At 32.5% G+C, this 26,946-nt stretch overlaps 5 protein-coding genes across 7 annotated transcripts; all 5 read right to left on the bottom strand.

The window, feature by feature from the left end:
* Positions 1–7,824: 7,824 nt before the first annotated feature.
* Positions 7,825–11,435, bottom strand: LOC102610168 (amino acid permease 8-like). Of its 2 annotated transcripts, none has more exons than XM_006476063.3 (7): positions 10,603–11,435; positions 9,631–9,858; positions 9,436–9,529; positions 9,125–9,342; positions 8,898–9,037; positions 8,495–8,716; positions 7,825–8,410 (listed from the first exon to the last, which is right to left on the bottom strand). In XM_006476063.3, the coding sequence occupies exons 1-7, from the start codon at positions 10,745–10,747 to the stop codon at positions 7,982–7,984; spliced, it is 1,476 nt and encodes a 491-aa protein (XP_006476126.2). In that variant the 5' UTR covers positions 10,748–11,435; the 3' UTR covers positions 7,825–7,981. The 2 variants fall into 2 exon arrangements, with proteins under 2 accessions (XP_006476126.2, XP_052295900.1); XM_052439940.1 differs by having other exon boundaries at positions 7,825–8,276; positions 10,603–11,431.
* A 178-nt stretch (positions 11,436–11,613) lies between these two features.
* On the bottom strand, positions 11,614–14,694 carry LOC102622358 (amino acid permease 8). The gene is made up of 7 exons (XM_006475938.4): positions 14,354–14,694; positions 13,364–13,591; positions 13,173–13,266; positions 12,862–13,079; positions 12,627–12,766; positions 12,311–12,538; positions 11,614–12,219 (listed from the first exon to the last, which is right to left on the bottom strand). The coding sequence occupies exons 1-7, from the start codon at positions 14,451–14,453 to the stop codon at positions 11,791–11,793; spliced, it is 1,437 nt and encodes a 478-aa protein (XP_006476001.1). The 5' UTR covers positions 14,454–14,694; the 3' UTR covers positions 11,614–11,790.
* Positions 14,695–16,452: 1,758 nt separating this feature from the next.
* LOC102622854 (mitochondrial import inner membrane translocase subunit TIM17-2-like) lies at positions 16,453–18,183 on the bottom strand. Its single transcript, XM_006475940.4, has 2 exons — positions 18,033–18,183; positions 16,453–17,440 (listed from the first exon to the last, which is right to left on the bottom strand). Exon 2 carries the CDS (start codon positions 17,369–17,371, stop codon positions 16,703–16,705), a length of 669 nt encoding a protein of 222 aa, XP_006476003.1. The 5' UTR covers positions 17,372–17,440; positions 18,033–18,183; the 3' UTR covers positions 16,453–16,702.
* Positions 18,184–18,691: 508 nt separating this feature from the next.
* LOC102623160 (auxin-responsive protein IAA18) lies at positions 18,692–21,187 on the bottom strand. Of its 2 annotated transcripts, none has more exons than XM_006475941.4 (5): positions 20,332–21,187; positions 19,551–19,846; positions 19,307–19,454; positions 19,139–19,203; positions 18,692–19,044 (listed from the first exon to the last, which is right to left on the bottom strand). In XM_006475941.4, the coding sequence occupies exons 1-5, from the start codon at positions 20,631–20,633 to the stop codon at positions 19,010–19,012; spliced, it is 846 nt and encodes a 281-aa protein (XP_006476004.1). In that variant the 5' UTR covers positions 20,634–21,187; the 3' UTR covers positions 18,692–19,009. The 2 variants fall into 2 exon arrangements, with proteins under 2 accessions (XP_006476004.1, XP_006476005.1); XM_006475942.3 differs by having other exon boundaries at positions 19,572–19,846; positions 20,332–21,177.
* Positions 21,188–23,031: 1,844 nt separating this feature from the next.
* On the bottom strand, positions 23,032–26,756 carry LOC102623635 (histidine-containing phosphotransfer protein 4). The gene is made up of 6 exons (XM_006475943.4): positions 26,100–26,756; positions 25,181–25,314; positions 25,014–25,082; positions 23,546–23,617; positions 23,362–23,434; positions 23,032–23,274 (listed from the first exon to the last, which is right to left on the bottom strand). Exons 1-6 carry the CDS (start codon positions 26,157–26,159, stop codon positions 23,248–23,250), a joined length of 435 nt encoding a protein of 144 aa, XP_006476006.1. The 5' UTR covers positions 26,160–26,756; the 3' UTR covers positions 23,032–23,247.
* Positions 26,757–26,946: the final 190 nt, after the last annotated feature.

Below are 26,946 nucleotides of genomic sequence, written 5' to 3'. Positions count from 1 at the left end.
AAATAATAATAATAATTGATGATGTAGAAACGTAAAAGATTAAAATATTAGAGAAATTAAGTTTATAATAATGAATATTTAATTGGAAAAGTCTTGAATGAATAAAATTAAGATTTTGAGCCCCTTTTATACTAATACTAAATTTTACGAATTTATTAAAATAGGTAATTTAAAATATTATTTTATAATAAAATTCTCCTAATCTAAATAAGAAAAACAAAAACAGAGAGTACGCAAATCTAATACTTAGGAAAAAAATAAAAATCCTAAAAATAACAAGAAAAATAAGAAAATAACTTAACATTAAAAAATAACTAAAAAAAAGTAGAGCTTTTCGATTTATCCACAAGGCAAAAAACATTAATTGTTCTAGATTTGATTGATCTCGTTGCAATTTTCGAAATGATATATTATGTCCTCCTTAAAACGGACACATGTAATTTAAATTATGTCCTCTAAAAATACCCTATTTATCCTATGCAACCATTCTACGTTAATAATATTGTCAAGCAAAAATTATTTATTATTAATTTAGACGCATTAAACAAACAGGAATTTAATATTTATGCAAATATCCAACATCCACGAACATGATATACATAATATAAATATAATTTTAATAAAAAAATTGAGTGAACAAATAACAATGCAATCTTCCGAATGGCTACCCTTGAAGGAAAAAAAAAATGGCTAATGCTAAGTTACATGCTTGTACCTTACATCCCTCTCACATAAATAGTGAATGATGTGAGTCCACTCATTATTTATGTGAGAGGGATGTAAGGTACATACATATAACTTAGAGGGATCCAAAAAAAATAGTTGATTTAATTTTTGGGAGAAGAAGAATGTAGTTGAATTTTAAAACACCGCACGCTTGCTAAACTGTAGGCGTTTTCTCCGAAAACTGGTATGTAATGATTGTAGTAGTCAACAAAGCAAAAGGGGTTTTGTCTCCGTAGAAGGTGAACAGATGAGAATGAAATTTGGCACATGGAAACTTGGCAAGTGATAAGAAATTTCTACCACTAATAATTGATGGACTTGACTAGCTTACGGAATCTGTAAGCTACAGACTGCAGCATCAGCCGTTGGATGTGGTTGGTTGTGGAGTGAGAAACTAAACAATAGACAATCGGATGGTGGGATGACGGGAAATGTTTGTTACAGAACCTGTACCATAGACAGGTCCATAATTGATTAATTGTTTTCTCATTTTCTTTTTCCTGGAATAACAGTGCATTTTGCTGTTGTGCATTGACTAAGAGAACGTGACACACAACTTGGTCAATTCAAATTTTCAAAAGAGAGTAACATATTTTGAAACAATAATGCAACGCAGATAACCTTTAAGAAAAGAAAAGAAAAAGACAAAATTTCTACGCATATCATATTAAAGTTCATATACAAGATTTGTTACGTCGCATTAAATGCATTATTTGATTTTTTTTCCATAAATTATATTTATGATGTATTTATTTTCAAGATCCAGGAATCAGAATCATTAATAATAGAGACGATAATCAAAATCGTGGCGTCTACCTTAATTTGAAAATGAGGAATGAGAGACCGATTCATAAAAAAATTAGAATTAGTCGCTCATTTTCAAGAATTGCCTTATTATTATTGACAATATTATACCCAATGCACGCAATCCAATCAAATGCAGTGGAGCCTAATGCTAATCTTGTTGCGCACCATCGTCACACGCAATCCTGTCTTATGGTGTGTTGATTGCCGGGTGCTGATCAAACAAATTATTATTATTTTGTTATTATTATTTATATTAATATAATAATGATAATAATAATTAATTATTGTCACATATATGATTATTATTGACAATATTATTAATAACAATAAAAAATAATAATTATCATAATTATTAAATAAATAATAATATAACTACTACAATTAGCTAAGGACATTTTAATAACTTAAAATAATTCATTCTAATTCCAATACAAAGTGAACACATTCTGATTTGGATTATTATAATTTAAATGAACAATTTATTTTTATTTTCATTTCAAATTCTTATTTCATTCTATTCCAATTTTGGCCCTCTATAATTTCCATTCCTCTATGATTCCACTTAGTAAACGCACCATTAGGGTAAGGACAATAAACTACCTGTCAATTTATGGTGTGTTTACTTGAGAGTTTAGAGAATGAGAATGAAGGAAAGAGAATATAACTCATTTTTACTTGACAAAATGTAATTTAGGAATTAGAATAAAATATGTGGGTCTCATACAATTTAGGAATAAAGAATGGGAATCTCATTCCCATAGAGGGTTGGGAATGGGGGTTCTCATTCACTGACCTAACTTTTTTATCCCTCTAATTTTTTATATTTTTATTATTGTTATTATTAAATTTTATTAACTTTATTATTGTAGTTATTATTAATTATTGTTATTATTATCATTAATTTTATTTATTTTAATTAATGTCATTTTCATAATAATATTTATACATGTATCTAGTTAATGAAAATTATATAATTTAATACTATGAGTATTTTGATAAATTGATTCTCATTCCCATTTATTTTGCCAAATAAACACATCAATGGCATTCTAGCACATTCATATTCTCATTTATTTTTGTCAAATAAACATTAAAATATCATTTTCATTCCTTATTCACATTCCCATTATCTATTCTCATTCCCATTCCATCACATTTCATAAAGTAAACGACATCATTAGTGTAAGGAGTACACCAGTTGAATTCCTTCTAGATCATGAAGAATAGTAATATGTTGTATTTAATGGTCGTTTACCTATCTAACTGGCCCAGTGCTTTGTGTCCAATTTTCAATTTGCTTCCAGAAACAAAATATACACTCCAGATTTAAAGTGCACGACAGAGAATTTTTCTGGACAATTGACAAGTCGATGAAAACTAGTGTAGTAACTCTTTTATGAATTTCAACATATTCATTGATTCCTTTAATATACCTCTTAATCGTATATGGGGACTGGGTATTTCCTTTGGACTTTGGTTTGTTAAATTAATGCGCCAAAAGTGTTCGAGTGCTTTTATGTGCATGTAGGAGAGAATTTTTTTTGTTAATATTTAAAAAAAAAAAAGAATGGCAATTTGACAAGTTTTTGATAATAACAATTAGTGAATTTGTAACGTAGTATCAAAATTCAGCTTTACTTTTAATTGATGGTGCCTAACACAAAAGACTTTGTAATTTTCTATTTTATAATAATTGAAATACTTAATTTGTATCTCAATTGATGCGATAAATAATATACCACTCTTTAATTTGCTACGGTGATAATTAATTATTTTTTTAAAGATAAAGAATCTGTTGTTTAGTGGGATGGTATGTTTATCACAGAGAATTTTTTTTAATATAATAGAATATAATTAATTAATTAATTAATTAACCACTTTGTAATTAGACAAGAAAGTGAGGCTCAATGATCTTTCCTTGCTTTTACTAGTCTCACATAATTGGCGGAAGATTTTGAGAAAGAATAAAAGAAGTGGAAACGTAAAAGCAGCCTTCTTTGAAGAAATTTAATTCGTTGTCTCATAGATATGTTCCAAGTCAATAATGGTCAATAACTACAAAATATGCTTTCGTATCTGGAATAGTGAATCATGTATGAGACACGTGTGTGTGTGGGTGTTATTTCGATGTCATGTGTGAGTGAATTCAACTGGTCGAAGTACTAATTAATACTATTGTTTACTCCAAGCTTTGACGATTTGGCAAGGTTAGATTCGGAGGGTTGCAAATAAAATAATGATATTGTTTCTGGTAATATTATTATAAAGGATTGATGAAAATTACATTGTCTGTATCTATTTTATCACCGGGCTAACGCATGTTTCCCCAACATTTGAAAGTTTAAATTGAAAAATAACATAAGTTAAAGCAAGTCATAATATAAAAGATAACCAAGTTGAAGTTGAAATTCTGATTAATATAAATGTTGTTCTAACCTATAGGCTAACCTGAGTTAAGGGTTTTAGGTCCATCATTAAATTTGCCACTTATAAAAAAAAAGTGGTAGGTGGCTTGATCGTAATCTAATTTCACTTTCTATGTTTATTTTTTCTGTTTTGTTTGGTATATTGTCGTGAAAACTAAAGAAAAAAATAGTAATTGATGATGTAGAAACGTAAAAGGTTAAAATATTAGAGAAATTAAGTTTATAATAATGAATATTTTATTAGAAAAGTTTTGAATGAATAAAACGAAGATTTTGAGTCCTTTTTATACTAATATTAAATTTTACGAATTTACTAAAATAAGAAATCTAAAAATATTATTTTATAATAAAATTTTCTTAATCTAAATAAGAAAAACAAAACAGAGAGCACCCAAAAATCTAATATTTAGAAAAAAAATCCTAAAAAAATAGGAAAAATAAAAAAATAGATTTTTTGACTTGTCCACGAGGCAAAACAACATTAATTGTTCTAGATTTGATTGATCTCGTTGTAAGTTTAGAAATGATATATTATACGTTTAAAACGGATACATGTAATGTAAATTATGTCCTCCAAAAAATATCATACTTATCCTACGCAACCATTTTACATTAATAATATTGCAAAGCAAAAATTATTTATTATTAATTTAGGCATATTAAACAAACAGGAATTTAATATTTATGCAAGTATCCGACATCCACGAACATGAAATAAATATAATTTTAATAAAAAATTGAGTGAACAATGCAATCTTCCGAATGGCTACCCTTGAAGGAAAAAAAAAAAAAAATAGTTGATTTCATTTTTTCGGAAGAAGAATGTAGTTTGATTTTAAAACAACGCACGCTTGCTAAATTGCAGGCGTTTTCTCCGAAAACTGGTATGTAATGATTGTAGTGGTCAACAAAGCAAAGGGGTTTTGTCTCCGTAGAAGGTGAACAGGTGAGAATGAAAGCCGGGGGAGCACCTACCATCGTGAAAAATTATCCCTTAGATTTGGTACATGCACTTTTGATTTTCTCTCCTTACTTGGAAAATTTTATAAGAAATCATATGTTTGGTGGGTGATAGAGATTAATCACGTCATTTTCCACACGCGAGAAGTTCTTGTCATTCATGTAACCTAAATTTGGTCTCTGGTAAGCGGTGACCATCCAATTATTTAACAACCAACAAGTAGAGCATATGCAATTTTTTATTTTTTATTTTTTTTAAAAAAAGGATTAGATCATATAAAAAATAACAATTTAAGCAGAAGAGTTAATTATGGGCTATTGGGCCCTGATCCTATACATTAAATGTTTATAGAGCAATGGGTAAATGAATATAATCATAACAAACGTTGAGATTATTTCAACCCTTTTTTTAATTAACAATTTTATTATTAAAATTATTTTAAGTAATCCTTATTTCTCTTTCTCTTTTAGTTTCACAAATTTTCATTAATTTATTCAGATATATTCTTTTAATTGCAAATAATTGGTATCATTAACTCAAAAAAACAAAATCGCCATTGAAAAATGAACATCGATAAATTTTCATCTACCATAAAAGTTATTGAATATTAAGAAATTAATTTTTGCTAAATACAAAAATTGATGAATATCATGATAAAAATTTTCTTATATATAGAAAGAATGAAATATAGGTCGTGATATATTAAGAAAAGCAAAAAAAATAAAAAAAAAAGACTGAAATTAGGTGTTTAGTTCGTAGAATACAAGAGTTGAGAGAGAACCAATAATTGTAAGGTAGAGAAAAAAGTGATTAGTGAAAAGTAATTTTGAGATTTTTAAATCTTAAATTTTTAATAATGAAATTATTTTTTAAAATGGGTGTAGAGTGAAATTTGATGGATTCAAATAGCCACACCTCATAACAAAACAATGCGAAATTTTTATCTTTTAGTTAATTTGAGGATTGTTTAATAAAGAAAAATTTAAAATCATTAAAGAAAATTTCAAACATTTATAAAAAGACAAATGATTATGTCATGGTTTTATCATCTTTTTGTTCATTTATCATATTTCATATTTATAATTTGAATTGGATTATTGGCACCCTTATTTTAAATACAACATGTTAAATAATTTAAATCATCATATAGTTTTTTTTAATACCCTATTTTATTTCAGAAATATCCTTAGTTACTTACTATTCTTTCTCCTAAACAAACCCGTTAGCGATTTCTTTCTTAATTTCTTTTGGCAGTTTTTTTTTTCAATATCATCATTCCTTCTTAAAACTATTTAAACATAACTTTCTTTATAATTCCCTTTTTGATAACTGTCCATTATATAAATAATCCAATTGCTAGAACTTTTTTCTTTTTCGGTTAATAATTTTTATCATAATTTGTCTATTTGCTCAACTTCTTGTAGCTTTAAACTCCAAAGAGGAAAATTTTCAAGTTTGTTTGATTGATTATATATATATATATATATTTCAAATTATTTATATCGAAGAAAAATATTTACATTGGCTCTATAGTGTCAGTGGTCTTCCAACTTTCTGAGTCATTATGATAAACCTAAAGGATACAGGGTTAGGGATGGGAATGGGCACCATCCACTATGGGTTTGCCATTACTAAATTTGGACTTGCAAAAAAATTTAAATTACCAAATCCATCTGAAACTCATAGTGGTTTTTATTTTTTTTAAAAGACATGTCCACTATCAGTTTTAACAATTATCAAACTCACCCACAACCTGCAACAAGTTTTTTGCGGGTTTTGTCATTTAAAATCATAAATATAAAAAATATTTTTAATAATATATAAAAAATTAAATTATATAATTCAAACTATAAATTTTTAACAATAGCCTAAAAAATCGGCATATGATAATCAATTCTAGATTTTATCAATGCAAATAAGAAAGTAAAGTTTCAACATTGAAGCAAATACACAAAATATTTTTGTTGTAGACAAATTATCATCACTAATACCAATGCCTTGCTCCATCTTTTAATCAATATACAAGTAATATTAATAATATTAACAAGTAAATTTTGTATAACTATTATTAACAATTAATTAAATAAATGAAAACCTAACTTTAGTAAGCGATCATTAGGTTCAAGTCATTAAAATATAACAAACAAAATCAATCAATTAAAATAAAAATATTAGTAATATTAACCTTCAAAATTATAAAATCTCTAGTTATTAAAAGCATATATATGAGATAGGTTAAGTTTAGGAATTAAGAACTTTAACTCACATATATTTAGGTTAAGTTTAGGAATTAAGAACTTTAACTCACATATATTTATGATTAAATTTTTTTAATGTAATTTTTCTTATTAAAATTAAAAATATAAATAATTAAAATAAATAATGTTGGTTGACGGATACCCACACGAGTATCCAATAGATTTTTTCTCAATACCAAATCTACCCGCAACCCACAACGGACTTCAGTTTAAAATACCAAATCTACCCCCAAACCGCATCCGCGACGGCAGATTTTTGTTGGTGGAGGAGGGGGTTTAGCAGGTTTGTGGGTAATTTTGCCATTCCTATACAGAGTTTAGCCAATAACGAAAGCACCCAAATATCCAGCCTGTTCCATAAAGGTATTAATTAAAATTGGTTTCTCACTAGACAGTAGACACAAATAATATATTAAAAAATACCTTTGTGATTAGTTAATAACCCACAAAGTAATTAAAATTGGTTTAAAATTGATTTTTTATTTTTATTTTTATAGTAACTAAAATTGGTTTTATTTTATTTTTCCAGGACATGCAAAATATAGCAAATTACATTAAGGTGTCATGCGTAATTAGTTAATAACCTACATGTAACAGTTGGACATAAAACAAGTAGTTAGTAACTTCTATTAGCAAAGCAAGCAACTAATATTTTAATTAGCAAGTTCAACGTCATTTCATGTTAATGATTACAGATTCGTAATCAATAACTTGAAAGAAGTAGCTAGCTACAGCAAGCATATATAGTAGAATTTTGCTGAAAACTAATGTGGGTTATACATATTTATATGGTTTTTGTACTATTACTGTGTGACCTTCAAAGGCTTGTAGGTATGGAGAGCCTTGTACAGGCCATGAATCGAGCTACATGCCGCACCCAACGCAGCAAGAAAGCACACCAAGTTCAGAAGCTGCAGCCCAAACCACCAGCTTGTTCCTCTTTTGATATTTTTTTGGGCAATGTACATCTCCAGAGGGAAATAAACTGTCAATGGCCAGTAAGCCAAGGCACCGAGGAGACCTAGCACTTCGTTGAAGAAGGGCAACGCCATGGACAGAAGTGTTGCCATTACCACAAAAATTGTTCTCCAAGTTAGCCTGAACAAGTTGACACTAAATTTTAAGTTGTTTTTGCCGATGGTTACAGGATACTCTTTCGTCACAAACTTTGATTTAGGCCACCTTGTACTAGCCCATGATTCAATCACGTAAAATACTGGTTGAGCCATAACCTTTTCAATTGTTAATGTTATATCAGAAAAGCAGTAGCATACTTACTAACTTGGTGGGAATGTGAGAAATTAATGTAATCGAACCTGGTATGCGCCTAATAGGTGCACGACAATGAAGGAATTGGCCATGTCGACTAACCAAAAGGGCTTGTAAAAGCCAGCCAACAGGTTGCCTGGTGCATGGTTCCCTAATGCAGCATAGCCAAAGCAACCGCAAAGCATATATAAAGTTGTTGCTGTCAGTGTGGCTATTACGTTGGCCTTCTTCATCACTTTGTTTTCAGGGGGAGATGACTTCAGGGTGTCCTAAACATTTACAGGAAAAGCAAATGAAAGAGACATCTTCATCAGAATGATTCCGCAGCAAATGTAAGAAGATAGTACTGTTTAAGTGCTCATTAAATTCAAATGATCTCCACTGATGATATTTGTACAATGAGTAAGTGACCACTCAAACATTTGATGGTATAAATGTATGTTAGCTTACTTGGATCTCAATCAAGATCTGCAAATACGCGCAAGCAAAAGCAATATTGCCAATTGCGCTAAACATCCCCCATGTTTTATCTGCTGCGGTCAAATTTGGTCCAATTTCTTCTCCTGTCAGAGAGGTCGTTTCTCCATGTCCTGTTCATAATTCAAGATTGGGATAACTATTTAGCACTTTAGACCTTCGAGAACCCATTGAAGCTCATTTATTTGAAATTAATTTACCCAAGACAGCCTTCGTGAATGCTAATCCCATGCCAATGCCTGCATACGAAACAGACATGATTGCAGCAATGATGGAGAGCCATGACAGCTTATGAATATTCGGGATCTGAGACAGAAACATTTCAACAATTCCTATTCCAATCATGAATGGATTGTTCGAAAACTTGCATTGAGCTCCATGACCTCTTTTCTGAAAACAATTTGATTTTCGTATGGTCCTATAAATATACACACCGAATATGATGAGTATTAGATTATACTGTCATGCAAATTGAATGTTCATACGCTCCATGTTATTCATTTTAGCTTACAGCATGCTTATTGCTGCAGTGATCGTATAGCCTACTACCATTCCAACAAGGAGGACATACTGAACCAAGCCACAAATCTTGTGTTTTCTTCCTCCTGAATACAAATCGAAAGAAGGGAAATTAATCAGTTAATATGTACTTAAGTAATTAAATTCATCTATGTTTATAGTAAATAAAATTAATTTCTAAGGTTACCCAAATAAGTTTTGACAGCAGCCCTGTATGTGTGATTTCGGTTTCCAGAAAGTGGAGCTCTGTAACAGTCTGCTAAGAGACCTGATGAATATAAGGATATGCTGGAGAATATTAACAGAGTGGACACACCGGTGATCCATCCAAGCTGTGCTATGCCCCATGCCAGTGACAGCACTCCAGATCCTACAATTGCTGTGACTATATGTGCACTTGCAGTCCACACAGTCCCTTCAAATAGATTGAAAATTAAAATTAATTAATTAGTTTCACATGAATTTGTCCATCCCACCATATAATTAATTAATCTCAAATATGTCTACATTAGCATATAACAGAAAGCCATTTCAAATTTCATTATAATCGTTGTCCTTCAGGAATTAGTGTTCAATAATAATTTGAAAGTTAATCAAAGTACGTGCATCTGGGTACAGTACATTGAAGCATTCAAATATGTCAAATATGCAGAGAGGCTACGTGGCCAATGAATCATAACACGTCTTACATAGATAGTTTCTTTTACCATGCATGCAACCGAAAGCTTGGCCTTTTGTTCACTGATTATCAACTACTTGATCAATATCTTCAGTGATAATCAACTATTTAATCAATCTGTTTATAAAACCTTTTCCTTTCTGTTCAAGAAAATTCATCTGCATACATGTTTATGAAATCCGATTTTTTTAAATTGTGAGCGGAGTTCAAAAAAGAAAAAAAGAAAAAGCAAAAGAAGGAATACTTTCAAGTTGTTCAGGTTCAAGAGATTCTCCGTTAATGTCTACCAAAATGAATGACTGGTCCAGTATATCAAATAGATATCAGCCATTAAAGCTCTATCAAGAGCTTAAAATAATGCAAGCAAGCAAGATCCAACAACAATAACATGTACTGTTGCATTCGTATATGCATGAGTTTAAGTACTGAAGGAAGATGATAATGAGAGAAATGAAAGGGTTGTGAATATTATTATATTACCAGTTCTTTTAGATCTTCCATCATCATCGACCCCACCATCTGCAACTTTGTAAGCCTGTGCATCCATACTTGAAATATTATTAGCTTGTTCAATTTCTTCATCTATTTCTCCCATCCTAGCAAATCCAAGTGTGAACACTATCATACAGTACTACTCCTGCAAGCTCACATAATATATATGGAATTAAGAGGAGAAAGAAAAAACTACTACGAAATTGGTTTGGTGCAGAGCCTATAGACTAGCATTTCCAGCTAGACTGTATCCGTGTCTCTCGATGTTCATATTAACTTCCTCTCGGAATTGCAATGGCCAATCACTTGTTCACAAATACGAATACATTTGTTGTTCTTACAAAGCCATGCATGCAATTGGTGCTAATTCGGCGCCATGCAACTGGCGCTAGTTCGGCCCAATTGGATTTGACGAAATTAAATGCTATTTGTGTGATGCCTTTTATTGTAATAATTTAGATTTATTCTGTCAATTGCATTATGCTGCTTCACTTTTGCATGCTGGTAATGACATGCAGTTTGACTTTTCAGTCGTTTCATTCTCTGTCGCTGCAGTCTGCACCACCAGTCAGAATTAGGGAATAGGGAGAATTTGAATCCAAGTCCAAATAAAAGATTTTCTAAAAGATCGATCCTAGCTAATTAAATCACAGGTTTGTCGCATCCCTTTGAGAATATTTGCTAAAGAGTATATTAATTTTACAATTTAAATATTTATTTACTTATTTATGTGATAAAAAAGATGAAAAAATATGTTATTTTTTAAAAAACTCTTCAAATAGAAATACATTTATTATTTTAATTAAATAAATATTTTTTAAAGAAAAAATAAATAATAATTAAAACACCCACCTCTCTCTCTCTTCAATAAAAAGTAATAAAATATTAATTAAAAGAGAAAAAAATTCTATAAAATTAAAGAAAGATAATCATTTATTATTTAAAAAATCTTAATTGAAGTGTATTTTGAAGTTTTAAATGTTGATGTGGCTTTTCAAATAAGTGATAAAATCTTATTTGAGGAGTTTACGAGAGATGGTCTTATTAGAGCCAAATCTAGATTTCTTTACATTCTATTATCTTTTCTTATAAAAAATTGTTTCAGGAAATTATTATGAAGTTGAATATTACTTCCTTATAACATATATGCATACAATCGCTGCAATGGGGTTTTGATTACTGTGTAAACTTGAAGAGCTTGTAGGTATGGAGAGCTTGGTTCACGCCTTGAATGGATCCACATCCTGCGGCCAATGCAGCAAGCAAGCACACCAAGTTCACAAGGTGGAGCCCAAACCAGCAGATCGTTCCTCGTTTTATTTCTTTGCGGACAATGTACATCTCCATAGGAAAATAGACCGTCATCGGCCAGTACGCTATGGCTCCGAGGAATGCAAGTACTTCATTGAAGAAAGGGAATGCCATAGAAATAAGTGTTGCCATCGCCACAAAAGCTGTCCTCCAAATTAACCTGAAGAAATTGACACTGAACTTGGAATTATTCTTGCCAATGCCCAAATGGTGCTCGTCATTTATGAACTTTGATTTAGGCCACCTATTTCCAGCCCATGACTCAACCACGCCGAACACTGGCTGAGCCAGTACCTTGTTCAGATGAAAAATAATCGCATTAGACATTTACATGTAGAAATTTGCCACATCTTTTCATGTTTAATTTAGAGAAACATAACTGAACCTGATAAGCACCCAATAGGTGCACTACTATGAAGAAATTTGCCAAATCTATCAGCCAAAAGGGCTCATAAAATCCAAATCCAGTCAAAATGTTGCCTTGTGCATGGTTCCCTAATGCAGCGTAGCCAAGGCAACCGCACATCAGGTACAAAGTTGTTGCTGTAAATGTAGCTATAGTGTTAGCTTTCTTCATCACTTCTTGTTCAGGAGGAGATGACTTCAATGTGTCCTAAATATTTTTACAGGGCCCAGAAGCATCAATACACATTTGAAAACAAAAACAAACCATCTAAACTTTTGATCATAGGTTGGCTTACTTGGATTTCAATCAAGATCGCAGCATATGAACAAGCAAATGCCATATTGCCAATTGCTTGAAATATCCTCCAGGTTTTATCTGCGGCAGTTAAATCCAGTCCAATTTCAACTCCTGTTAGAGTGGTCTTTTCTCCATGTCCTGTTCAAATTCCATCGTTTTCAAGATAAGGAGTGTGCTATCACCAATCACTATTCCAAAGACAATTAATTGCTGAGTCAATGGGAAAGGATTACCTGAGACAATCTTTGCAAATGATAGTCCCATCCCAATTCCAGCATACGAAAAGGACATGCTTGCCGCGATGGTGGAGAGCCATGACAGCTTATGGAAGTTTGGGATCTGAGACAAAAGAATCTCCACTATTCCAAGTGCCATCATGTACGGATTGTAGGAATACTTGCAAGGAGCTTTATGACCTTCTTTATGGTAACAATTTGATTTGCTTATGGCCCTAAAAAAATACACATCAATCATATTAATATCAAACATTGTTATAAAGATTGAATTTAGTCTCTGACATAGAATGTAGTCATATAGAGCTTACACCATGCTAATTGATGCCGTGATTGTATAGCCTACCATTGCTCCACATAGGAGGGTATATTGGACCAACCCAAGAGCCTTGTACTTTCTGCCACCTTATTTAACTCACCATAAAGGGAGGGTGTTAAAATTTAAAATCATCTATACCTCAGAAATTTTGCCTGTATTCATTAATTAGCTGTTTGAATTTACCCAAGTAGTTTTTAACAGCATCCCTATATGTGTAATTCCTCTTCACAGAGTTTGGAGCTCTGTAACATTCTGCTAAGAGACCAGATGTATACAATGATATCCCTGAGAAAATTACGAGAGTGGCTATGCCGATGATCCAACCCAGCTGAGCCAAACCCCAGGCAAGTGAGAGCACTCCAGAACCAACAATTGCTGTAATTATATGTGCACTTGCAGTCCACACAGTCCCTATATCAAACATAAGGTTATGTAGATTGGAAAATCAAAAGAATTTGACATGAATTCATTCTCCATAAATGAACAAAGGCAAAAACAGAAAACAAATCTACCCATCACATTTAATGATCTTTAATGCAATAATATGTAAATCTACAAGTAATAAAAGAAATATATTATAAGCATCCGCTAAAGATTTCAGCTATCCTATCATTTTGTTAAAACACTTAGTAAAAAACACTGAACAAGGTAATCCAATCAGTCAATCTCCTCTTCAACCATATGATTGGACCAAATTTCATGTTTAGAACTTGATCCTAATCAGTTGTTTAAGACACTTGGTACATCAAACATAATAATCCAATCCCCTCACTCATTTTATCGAGTTTTATGGTTAGAGCTTACTTCTGATGATCTCTCCTAACCTTTTGTTAAAATGTTTTGAATAAAACTCCTTGCAAAAAATCGACTATGGTAATTCAATTTCCTCCCCGCCCATATTAGCGGCTTAAACTCAGAAGTTATATATAAAATTATACTTGGGGGAAGAAAATAAATAAATTGGGCACGGCATACTTTCCTAGCAGAACCCAAAAAGAAGCAAATTGATTCAATTATATCAACCACTAAACTTACATGCAAAGTTAGTATTCCTACATGAATAATCAAATGAAACATGATCAAAACAAAGCAAAGTGTTGCATGCGTGAGCAGGGTTCCGAGCAAACTAATATTATATTAATAGAGTACTGAGAGAATAAACAGAATCAATACCAGTTCTTCTAGATCTTCCATCATCATCAACTTCCCCATTTGCAACTTTAACTGGATCCACACTGATTTCACATATCTCTGACTCAATCTCGTGATTCATGCTGCTCAATTCTAACTCTCTCTCTCTTTGCTTCTCTACTTGAACAAGTCAAATATTGTGCTTTGTAAAATGAAATACTATTAACTGGTTACAGTATAACAAAGAAAATTGGTAGCCAAAATGAATTGCAGCTTTAAATTCTGGGACCGGCCTATTTTTAGATGAAGGATTTTTATTTAATTTTGGTAATTAATTTAATCCCGTTGCTGCTGATGCAGCTTAATATCACTGCATATGGCAAAGATGGCCACGTAAATTGCAGGCACTTGGTTTCATTGTACAACACCACGACTGCATGTTACGCAGAGAGAATTGGACCATATTGCATTAATGAGTTCACATTTTAAGTCATTGCATTGCATTTATTACCTGTATTTGAAGTATCTTCGACTGAATTATCTTTTTTTCAATTTTATGCTAAATATTGATCGGTTACAGGATCATGGCCTCGTAGGGAATTCAAGTCTTTGTTGTGCATTTGTGCATTTGTGGGTGAAAGAAGATTATTAATAATCTTTCTCTAGTACGTGTGTCTTTATTTTTAATTTTTTTTATGTGAATAATTTATTAAATTGTATAATTTAATAATATTTTTTATTAATTCTATTAAATCTTATAATTTAAAAGTATGTCCGTATAAAAAAAAAAAAAAGAGTGTGCTCTCATTAGAAAAAAGACTATATACATACACTCTCAACATTTAAAAAGATTAAACAATAATAGATTCGAGTAAATTTTATTTTCTAAATAAATTAAGGTTGGTTTCCGATAAATTATTCTTATTCTCTTTTCCACAATTCTCTTTTCCATAATTGCAAACAATTACATTTACTGATGCCTCCTTCCAACTTGACGCTAATTAAGGACTAAGGAGCATTACAGTTTACCTACAAAGATTGGGAAAATTTTACCTCTCATTGATTTTTTTTTTCTTCAAATTTTGTTGATAATTTAAGATTCGTTTTAGTTTATTTATTTTGAAAGCCAGCTGCATTTTAGCTTAGACCATTAATAAACAAGGCTTAGCTGCTTGTAATCTTTAAATGCGTTTAAAAATGAATTATACTATAAAATTGTACATTTCTCTGTTTATGAAGATGTCCACATCAAATAGCTTAAGAGAATGGTGGATTGGGCGACTTGAATACACTTGTATTTGCACAGTATGGCACATAGACCTGCATTTATACAATATGGCACGACACGACTCATATACAAGCCTGATTAGACATAGTTTTTTAGCATAAAAGTTATTTTTTATTGAATTATATTGCTTAATTTATTAAATAAATAAAATTGAAATGAGCAACATTAAATCTATTAGTTTTTTACTCTATTTAAATTGTACTGAATTTGTATAATTAATTAATGTCGTGTTATTTTAAATTATAAATAAATGGATGAGTTGTTAATCAAATTTGAAATTAAATTTGTATTGCCATTTAGTGTGGTGTTACTTGTTTAGTTTTCTTATTATTGTTACTGTTATGTTTTTAACATACTTCAAATGGATGAATGAATGAGCTTCTGGAAAAAAAAATTAAAGAAAATATTGATATTGGTCTAATTTCTTTATTTTATTATAATTTATATTTTAAATACGGGCCTGTGCAAAGCAGGCCCCAACATGGCATTGTCCACCACTCAGTGGGCCGGGCCAACGAGCCCCCATGCGCTTACTTCATCTCCATCGTTACTTACTCTTGGATAACCATCAGACTATCAGTGTATGGCAACACGAGTCTGTGATCAGCTAAGGGTCCGTTTCTGTGAAGGAATTGGACCACCAAATGACTTCATCTTCATTAAGGTAGTTGAAGTTCCTATCTAACCATAACAAGTAAGTTGATAATAAGTGTATAAAAATCTTCAAATCGTAAAATGAAAAGTCTGTGACAGATGCAATTTACCTTTTTTTTTTTTTTTTTTGTCCCCTGAAGTAGACAAAGCGATTTCGGCCTAATTGTATATTTTGCTGTAACAAATAAGTTTCCAAACATCATATAAATAGAGTTAATTTATTACAAAAAATATTAGTTAACAAATACCTTACAAAAAGGGGAAAAATATTGGAACAGCAGATTTTAATTCAACATAATGATAATGACAGGTCGACATTAATGATGACGATAATATGCCTATAAAAAGAATATCAGTAAGAGATTGAAGACTGATGGCAGAGCACGGTCAAAAGGACAAGCAAATTAAGATTTCTGCCAACAGCGGAAAAGTGACTAGCTCTGCCCATTTCACTTGTACTCAAATGATGGCACTGGAGGAGCATCAAAGCTCTCCAAAACCTCTGTTTTACTTCCACCACTGGTTGCTTCGTCTTCCTTTTTACCACCGAAAAACCCTCCAAACCATGAAGACGAGGAAGATGAGGATGGTGATGAACTCTCAACTGGTACTGGTACTTGACCTGGCATTTGCCCCATAGGATATCCAGGCACACCAGCCATGTTGGGAGCCGGCTCTTCCATCATAGGCATATTCTGCGGTGCACTGAGAACCTTATTTAACATGATCCCAGCTCCTTCAATCAAAGCAAGCAAGACCCCACCAAACAAAGCCGACCTGGAAGCAGAACCCAACCCTTGCCGCATTGAAAGAAACCCCCCAGTGGCAGCACCAGCTATAATTGAGTTCCATGGGTCTTCCTTTTGTCGGAGATACACCATTGTGCAATCAAAAGTAGAGAAGAGGCCGCCCCACACAGCAAAACTGCCGCCAACTCGAGGGGCATTCATACGTACTGCTTGAGTTCCTCCACTTAAACGTGCACCTGACGGGGAATTATATGTGCCTTTCAAGAAGTGGAATGCGGCACCTCCAACCGCACCCATTCCGAATGCACCACCAACATCATCAAGAATACGGTCAGGGCAAGGCTCTCGAGAAGTTTCAGGGGTTCCCATAGATGTCGTAAAAAGGAGATAAATCTAGCACTCCAACGCACCTATCTCCCCGCAAGCAATACCCAAAGCCTAAAACAGACATAAAATGGAAAAACTCATTGATATCAATGGACATTAAGACATAGCTGCATATTCAGTGAAATTTCAGACTTCCTCAAGTTTAATTACGATGAACAGACATCCCCAGAATATGACCACAAACGAAAAGAGACAACCAAGTTCAATCCCTCAAAATAATCAAGTTAAAACTCTTCAATTAGCTTCATGAAAAGGTGCTCTTTTTCATGAAAAATAACAACTACTAAATAATCCTCCTTTCAAACACAAAACTTGATTCTCAGGAATATTCCATTATGGTTGCCCGAGAATCAATCATTGCTACAATAATGAATAAAAGAAAAGAAATTAAATTTTGAGCTAAACCTAATCAGCTAATTCATACTTTGAGTTATGGAATCAAAGGAAAATATAACAATCAAAATAACAAGACGATAAAAGTATAAAACCCTAGCACAACTGATAATCACTTAGATTAAGAAATCTTTAGAAAAGAAAAAGGAAATTTGCCAGTAATTTCTTTGCAACCGAACAGAAACAAACTTTTCGTGTGGGGGAGTTTTCTTTTAATTTCTCAGCAACCAAACAGAGAATCGAAACGTACCCGTAAGAAAATCACAGCCTGATCGGACAAAGTGAATGCAGCGGGGAAACAGTGCTGGAGTGTATAGGGTCTCACCTTTCGTCGTCTTCGAATTGGTACACGTGCACTGCACGCTGATGATTTTGGACATTTTATGATAATAACATCGAGTCCCTGATTTCTTACTATTTTACAATTAACGACATTTTCTCTTCGATTTGTATCATATAGGTCCTCAACCCCGGCAACCCTTGGAGTCTGATCAAATGACCCCACCCCGGTGACCCCACTGGAGAAATAAAGGATAGTCTCAAACATTACATATAAAAATTTCAAATGCGAAAGTTCCATTCAAGGTGTTATTTATTTTAAAATATTTTGTCAATCACTTAATTTATGATTCTTTAAAAGTTGTTCCGATGTCAATCATCTATCATTGGGTTGTTGAAATTCACATTTAATAATGTATAAAGAAACATTCCCACAGTTCCAACCAAAAACAGGAAAAAAAAAGAAAGTAGGGTCCTTCACAGTTGACACTCAATAAAATATCAGAGGAAAATTAAACCAAAATTGAGTCAACTTATAAGCATTTCAAGCATTAGTACTAGTCGGGTAATTAATGGGATGAGGGAAGGAATAGAAAATGTTTTGAGTTAGATTAGAGACTCTCCTCCAAGTTCATCAAATCTCAGGGATCATAAATACTTCAACTTAATAAACTAAGATGAAACTTAATTTATATACATCATTCACAGCCACTTCAGTCACTGACTTATTTTACAAAGGCTAAGGCTTCAGCCTCCAAGATATGAGAAATAGAGTGTTCATATCATTGGATACAAAAGCAGGGAAACTTAAATACATGTACTGTCAGAGCAAAGCATACTCTACATTAATCATAAACTCAAGCCTGCTTCTTCACACCATGGAAATTAGACCATTTAGAAGATTGAACATGTGAAATTTCTCCATCATCATCTGATTCTAGTACGCGATCAAGTGGCAGTCTTTTCTTTCTCAACGCCAAAAGCTGAAAAAGAAAAAAAAAAAACATTACAACCCATTACAGGCCAGCTAAGATAATTTGAGCACTTCTCAGTTTTTTATGAGTGAATTGAACTCACTTTGTACCGTTGAAAGTTCAGAGCTCTTCAATACAAGCAGCTTCTTCACAGTGGATACAAACATGCTGCAAAATTTCGTTGACTCCCATGAAAATGACGGATTAAAAGGGGAAAAAGAGAGAGAGAGAGAGAGAGAGAGGCTAGAGATTGACAGTGAGAACTGCTTACTGCCATGGAACATCACCAACAAGCATCCTGTCTCCTTCGTTATCCTCATAAAGTAATGTATATTCATCGCTTTTGGCTACTGAACTTGTGTCTATTTTCGACCCTTCCATCTTGTTTTTGCATCCAGCAGCAAATAGATCTTGTTGAACTAAAATGATAAATCAAAATTGAACTAATTTTTTTAACCATATGCACATAGCATCACGTCCCAAGTAATAAAAAATCAACAAAAATTAAGACTGACTTTTATGTAGTGAAGCTTCACCTGGAAGTAAACCTTTGAAGAGTTCATCAATGGCAAAGGAAAGTTCCTCATAGCTGTTATATGCACTGAGATTTATTTTCCTTCCAATGGGGACACCTTCCATGTTGATTTTCACAAACAGATTAGTCTTGAGACTTTCAGATTTTGCAGCAATTCTCTCCTCTGTTGTTTCATCTGGCTTGGTATCTGGCTTTGACAAGCTGCTGCCACCGGCAGCAAGATTTTTCCTGAACGAGCCGATTGGAGGCCATCCAACTACTGGAGCAGGTGCAGTTCTGCTTGTATTAAAGCAAAATTTAGAGGAGACAAAAAGAAAGTAAAATTTATTGACCTTGGCTAGATACTATAGCTGGCTGAGTAATCTTTAGCATTTCAATTTCAGTCAGTAGTACCACAATAAGATTGAAAAAGAATTAATGATGCTTGTCTGATTAACATCAATCATTTTTTGTTTATCGCTGAATATAGGATTGGTTTTGTTAAAGCAGGGCATATGAATATTATGCAAATGAAACTAGTCCATAGGAGTAGAAATTTTAACTACATATAGCAAGTAGGAAAAAGGATTTTCTCTTAACAGAGCTCTTCCGAATTCACCCACAACAGAATTTAAAAAAAAAAAAAAAGTCACCGCAGTTTCATAGATAGAACCAAAGGTAATTATCAGATTTTGATAATTCAAACACACGTGAACGTCAAAATGATCCTGATCAATTTTCATCATGTAAATAAAGAAGGCCAAGAAAGAAATGCTGGTTACCTCTTATTGGAGCCATTGGTAACAGCTGTATTTGCAGCAACTGAGAATGCATTCTTATCTGGGTACAGTATCTCTGCCACTACAGAGCTACTTGACTTCAAGAAGCCCTCTTGCTTACCAGCCACTCCTTGAGACCTCAATGTGTCTTCAAATGCTCTTTTGGCTCCATGGAAACCGTTATTTCTGGTACTGTGACCGAGAAAGATTGGAAACTTATCTTGTTCTGGACTTGGAGGAGCAAGCCTCAATTCCAGTTTTTTGTCATCAGAGATCATGCTACGCAACCCAGGATTTCTTTTCATTATACTTGGCTGATGAAAGAAGGGAAAATGAAACAGACTTGGATGGAAAGAAACTGTATTTTGCTTCAACCCTTGTGCAGAAAATGGGTATTGAGTGTAGAAAAAGAGTGAAAATACATAATGTCCACAGTTACAATAATTTCAATTAAGAGGCAAAATGGAATCATTTGGAGAAATGGAATGTTGGCCAACAAGGTATTAATTGAGGAGAAAGAACCTGAATGAAACTAAAAGCACTAGCACATATTATATATTAATGGAACACTCATTCTCCATATTCCTATCAGGAGTAATCAGCTTTCCCTGGAAAAAGTGAAGCCTCTGACACTAGTAAATAGTATTAGCCCACGTTTAAACCAACACCACGATAAGACTCTGAGGGTAATATAATTAAGACCATGCAATAAAATTCCAAGCAAAGCTAGAGTTGATATACGTACAGTGAGTGGCTTCATTGACTTGTGTTCAAAATTCTGCCGGACGCCAAGTATGGTCCAACAAGAGGAAAATGGTAGGAGTTTCCAAGGCTTAAAAACATTCTAGAAATGGAAAAATAGAAGCTTACACACGCTAAATGCAACTTCCTCTATATATAATTTGTGCTCACTTCTGGCTGTACCATGACACCTGGAAAACATTAAATTGTCTAATCACTAAAGAGTGGGATGAACAAATGTTCTCAATTATGAAGTTTCCACTTGAATTAGCATCAAAACTCAAATGAGGGACATTCGCTGACGTACGCAATTTCATGTGGCATTAGCCTTGCTAAATTTTGTATAAATTTAAGAGAAATTTCATGGCAATTTTGTGAGATGGCACCCTAATAGCAGTCATTGACTGACTCGTATTGACGGGCGTGCTTGTGCTATCCGCATTTCATGGGTGGGTGGACAAGGCTGGCTTGCGGTACATTTTGAAATTTTTTCGAAGCAAGCAATAGAGTGTTCAATGAATACTGGATTGGAGATATATCAAGTCACTGTCATCATCATTTGCATGAACAACACTTTTGCACTCACTATGTGTAGTGGTGGTTCCCTACTTCCCACTTATTTAGAGATATAAATCATATGATATGGATCCCCCTGCCCCTGATATTTCTGGTCGAGCTTCAGAAATTTCAAAGGAGATAGCCCTTTAAGACCTTTTTTGCTTTTTGCTTTATCTTCAATTATTTGATTGTTTTTATCATTACAAGTTTGCCTGCCAACCCATCTACCAAAATCAAATCACTCCCTTTCTTTTCCTCTTTTGATAGCCATAACTAATGTTGAGAAAAAATGGTTAAGGTTTCTCTCCTTCCAACACCTGTATCTTTGTGAAATATGCCTCCAATATCAATTGTCTAATGGTAAATGAACTGTTTCTTATCCAAGGTTTTTGTGAGTGTTAAAATGAAAATGGATAATGATGATGATAACATTACTCTTAATTTCCTTTCCTTTTTCTAATTAACAAAGAACACCCCCATTGAATGATTACCAAGTGTAAATAAGAGAACGGTTAATTTGACACACACTCTCTCTCTCTCTCTCTCTATATATATATATATATATGGAAGTTCATAATCTAATAAAATTCGGTAGAGAAAAATAATAATATATTTGATTTATTTGATGTACTAGAATGACTATAATACAGCTCCATCCCTTTCTGTTAAAAATCCTCGAGTTTTCGAAAATTCTCACCCTGAAGTTTTCGTTACTAACCCTTGATTTAAGACATATTATGTGCGGTATTGTATGGAACATGAGCCATCAACAATGAAAACTTCGAGGTGCAATTAAAAAAATTTGGAAGGATGCTATAGCAAATAATGTTATAGCGAATAAGGTAGCCTTCGTTACAGATGCATATAGAACCTTACTATTGCTTTTGTGGATTCTCAGCTCCAGTTTTTAAGAAAAAAAAGGGCTATTTTGCTTTGGTCCACCAAATGTGGACAATTTTTAGTTCGTATGTTTCCTAAAGCATGGCCCTTTGGCTTTGTTTATTTTGTGGCTTCGCTCTCAGGTAATGGATACTGTGGGGTTTCCGCATGTTAGCTTTGACAGAATGTTAATTGCATGGAGATTGCTAACGATCATCGTTATGTGATCTCAATTTGGAATCATTTTGTTGAAGCAATTAATGCAATTGTAAATTTGGAAAGCAGAAACTGTTAAGCTCCTGGCTATTGAAAATAAAAATGAAAAAGCTAGCAGGCTTCGCGCGCTTGTGTGTCCGTATATATATATTTATGTAAACAATCTTTTATTCTTTTTCCTTTTGCGGGATAGTCACAACAAGAAGGCTGAATAAGCTTCATTACGAGGGTGTACATATTTCAAGCTGGTAATTTTCCCAATTTATTTGCAAGGTTAGATAACGAAAATGTCCTCGATTAGACATGGGATAGTAGGAAAGATGCAGTTGCATTATTGGTAATAAGAGGTAGATGCCCAGAACATAACTTCTGCAGCATCATTAAATACAAGCTTCTTATATCTACTCAAGACTTTAGTGAGCTCGTAGCATCTCTACACGAATCCTCGGGCCGGCAGTGAAGTGACGACGGTTCAATATTATTTAGTGCATATCATATACATGATATACGTAATCATATGCCACCTTAAGCAGCTTTAGCTTGTTTCACCATCTGAAAAAGAAATGAACACATAGACAATATATCAAGTACAGAGTTTAAACAATGTGAATGCACACAATTACGCAGACAGCGAGGTACCTGAAAGTAACTTTCGAGCCGCCTCCTCAGAGTTTCATACTCTTGCTTGATTAGTTGGAAACTCCTACTGCATCTGCAGAATTTAAAGCACCCATAATTGAAAATTTGGCCCCAGATCCAGAGTGATGACTGATGAGGAGTAATTATTTGTGTGCTTGCTTATTAAAAATTCAAATAAGATTACCCTTCAGCATTTCCAGCATTGCAGTATTCCCTGAACTGTGAGCATGCGTCTTTCACCTTTTTAGCTCCAATACTAAAAATATGTGCACAAAGTAAATTAAAATAAGCTGCTTGTTTAAATCAAGGAAAAATTTCGACACACCCCCTCGTCAAGTGACAATCTTCAAATCACCCCCTTACTATTGGAAACATCAAGTTATCCTTTAAAACTCGTTATTTTTAATTATTGACCGTCGTTGCCTCATAAAAGTATAAAAGTATCCATACCTTAACAGAATATTCTTGTAACGATATTGTGAGGCTTAAAAAAAAAGGTTAATGTATGACTAGTTATTGAAAAATGAAAAAAAAAATTAGTTGATGTATGACTAGTCATTGAAAAATAAATTAAAAAATAAAGTATTGAAATAACTTAATATACCTAAATAAATTGATAGTTTTCTTAAATTAGACATGTTAGTTAAATAAATTACAAGACATGTCATAAATTACGATAATGCCATCAATATCAAATTTCAAAATTAAAAGTCATACCATTTTCGTCTTTTTCTTTCATTTTTTTCTCATCCTTACCCTTTTGTCTTTTTTTTTTTGTATTTGTTTTTTCCCCGTCCTTACTCATTCTTCATCTTTTTCTTCATTTTTTTTCTTTTCTTTTCACGTACATGACTGCAATAGTATTTTTTTTCTTTCCTTTCATTTTTCTCATTCTTACTCTTTCTCTTTTCCTTTCATTTGTTTTTTTCTCATCCTTACTCTTTCTTCGTCTTTTTCTTCATTTTTTTTTTAATTTTCTTCTCATGTACATGACTCCCGTAGCATTTTTTTTTCTTTCCTTTCATTTTTCTCATCTTTACTCCTTTTATTTATTTGGTGAAACTCCAATAGCATTTTCTTTTATTCTTTGATTTTCTTTTTTTTAGATCTATATTTTCTTTAAATACCTTTATTAATTGAAAAAGAATAATAATGATAATAATAAAAAATATGAAAAAAGGTAAAATATTATTCTTTTTCCAATTGTAGTTTTTAATTAATTTTTATATTTATTTTTTAAAATAAAATTTTTAAATACGAAAAGGTAAAAATTTAATCTGTTCAAAAAAATTAGTTATAGAGACACAAAATAAAATTATTTTAAAGTATTAGGGAGCATACTATAAATATTTAAAATATTTATGTGTGTTTTGAAAACCTAGAAAGATTTGAACCCATGAGAATTAGTCTACCTAGGTTTGATCTTTTTCTGTTAATTGACTGTTAGGAAAATGTGCAAATACTATTTTATCCTTTTAGCCGTTAAAAATAATAGAGAGATAATGAGTTTTGGAGAATAACTTGATGTTTTTAATAGTAAGGGGGACGATTTGAAGATTGTCACTTCACGAGGAGGTAGCCCGAAATTTTTCCTTAAATAAAAAGGGAAACTCGAATTCTGGCACTTTTGTCCATAAGAAATCTTTAATTACCTTGAGCAGCTACCCTTGAACTGATGCAATATGTCATCCAGCCTGCTAAAATCTACTGGCCTATTGCTCCTGCAAAGATCAGTATGAATCAAGATCATCACCATCAAAGTCAACTTCAAGTAATCCCATGAATGTTATTGATACATTTTTTTTTTTGGTGTACTTACAGCGTTTGTTCTATGTTCTGGATCAATCTTGCAGAATCACTATAAAACAATGATACAACCTCCTCAACAAAATTTGGGTTAGCATCATCTTGCAGATCCTCCAGCTGAATGAGCTGCTCTGAGTCAAGATAACCCTGTAACAATTTATCATTTAGTTCACCATTCCATGCAGAGCTACCAATTAATATATAATTGCTGAATCAAAATGAAGCGTTTACTGTTTTCCTTACAAAGTGCAAAACGACACGATTCAATAGAAAAAAAAAGGGAAGGGAAAAAAGAAAAAAAGTGCATCTTTTTAAACGGATTCTCCGTCACTATCATCGCAGTAGACAATGCTTGATAACGACCATCTATGGGTGCAACAGTTTTTGGGGGAAAAAAAAAAAAACTTAAAACTTAAATCTATCTCATAACCATGGTGGCGTGAATACTGGAAATTGTTACTTTTTCTCCCTGCATTTTCTACTTTTACTATTTACTGGATTTTTTTTTTAATAATCTTCGTCTAGTTTGTCAACTCAAATAGTATAATAAGTCGCATGGGTATAGAAATAAGGGAGGGCCTAAGTTACGTTCACGTAACTTAACGTCGGTCTAAAAGTAATTATAACATTTGTTGGCTCCTCAACATTCGAGGAAAATAAATTATTTTTTTCATTAACAGATAATATTCCATATGTTGATGATAGAATCCAAATGGATTGAATTTTAAGGATTCCAATTCAAAATTTGAAATAAATTTTCCTTTGACTTCTTTTGATTTAGTATTATGAAAACAGATAGAGATAGGCAGTAGTAAAAGTTGATTTTTTTTAAATAGTTTTAAGTGAAAGAATAACCACATTTTGTGAAATCATGAGTATATGAAGTGATACAAGAGAGAGAGATTATTGAATGAAAATGAAATTGAAGTAACCTGGTCAAAGAGGGAACGCCTCATGTAGAGGACTTGATGCTGCAGCTGATTGCTGTTCATTTTTTGTTTTTTGTTTTTTTTGGGTGGGGGAAGCGGAGAAATGTAAACGAATTGAAGTGAAAAAGACGACAAAAGTATACAAATAATATATATATATTATTATTATTATAGTGAGAAGAAAAGCTTGCCGTTGTTGTTGGGGCGAAAGAAAGTAAGGGGGGATTGATGATGTTGTACTGCTAGTGCTAGGCCAAGGTATTTATAGCAATGCCCAGCCAAAGGGAGATGAAACAGTTGTATGTATATACGTGGCAAGCAAATATCTTATTGGGTCGTATGCATGGAGATTCTGTAATTTTTCTTCTTTTTTTTTTCTTTTTAAAATGATCTGTGTCTACTTTTTTCTGATAAGCAATTTTATTGTATTTTTCACAACTTCCAAGTTTATCTCCTAATCCTAACCCATCGGCATGTCCTCTCTTTATATTTATATATTTAACTTAGAGAACTAGAAGGTTCGAGTCTCTTCAAGTCTTCAATGAGCTTTAATTATATTAAACTTTAGAGTAATGATACAGCCACAAACTCTTGTACAAACTTATTTTGTACAAACTGATGTGGCATGATAAGATTGGTTGAATTAAATATCACTTAGCCCACATGATTTGTTTTTATTAATTTATGTTTTCATTCAACCAATGAATTAATGTCACGTCAGTTTGTACAAAATAAGTTTGTACAAGAGTTTGTGGTTGTATCATTACTCTAAACTTTAATACATCGAGTTGATTGAACTTTTAGATGGGCTTCAATTATATTAAACTTTAATTGTATTGTATAAAATAAT

This window comes from Citrus sinensis, chromosome 1 (assembly GCF_022201045.2).
Source record: "Citrus sinensis cultivar Valencia sweet orange chromosome 1, DVS_A1.0, whole genome shotgun sequence".
In the NCBI taxonomy this organism is placed as follows: Eukaryota; Viridiplantae; Streptophyta; class Magnoliopsida; order Sapindales; family Rutaceae; genus Citrus; species Citrus sinensis.
This window is presented reverse-complemented; position numbering and strand designations above follow the sequence as displayed.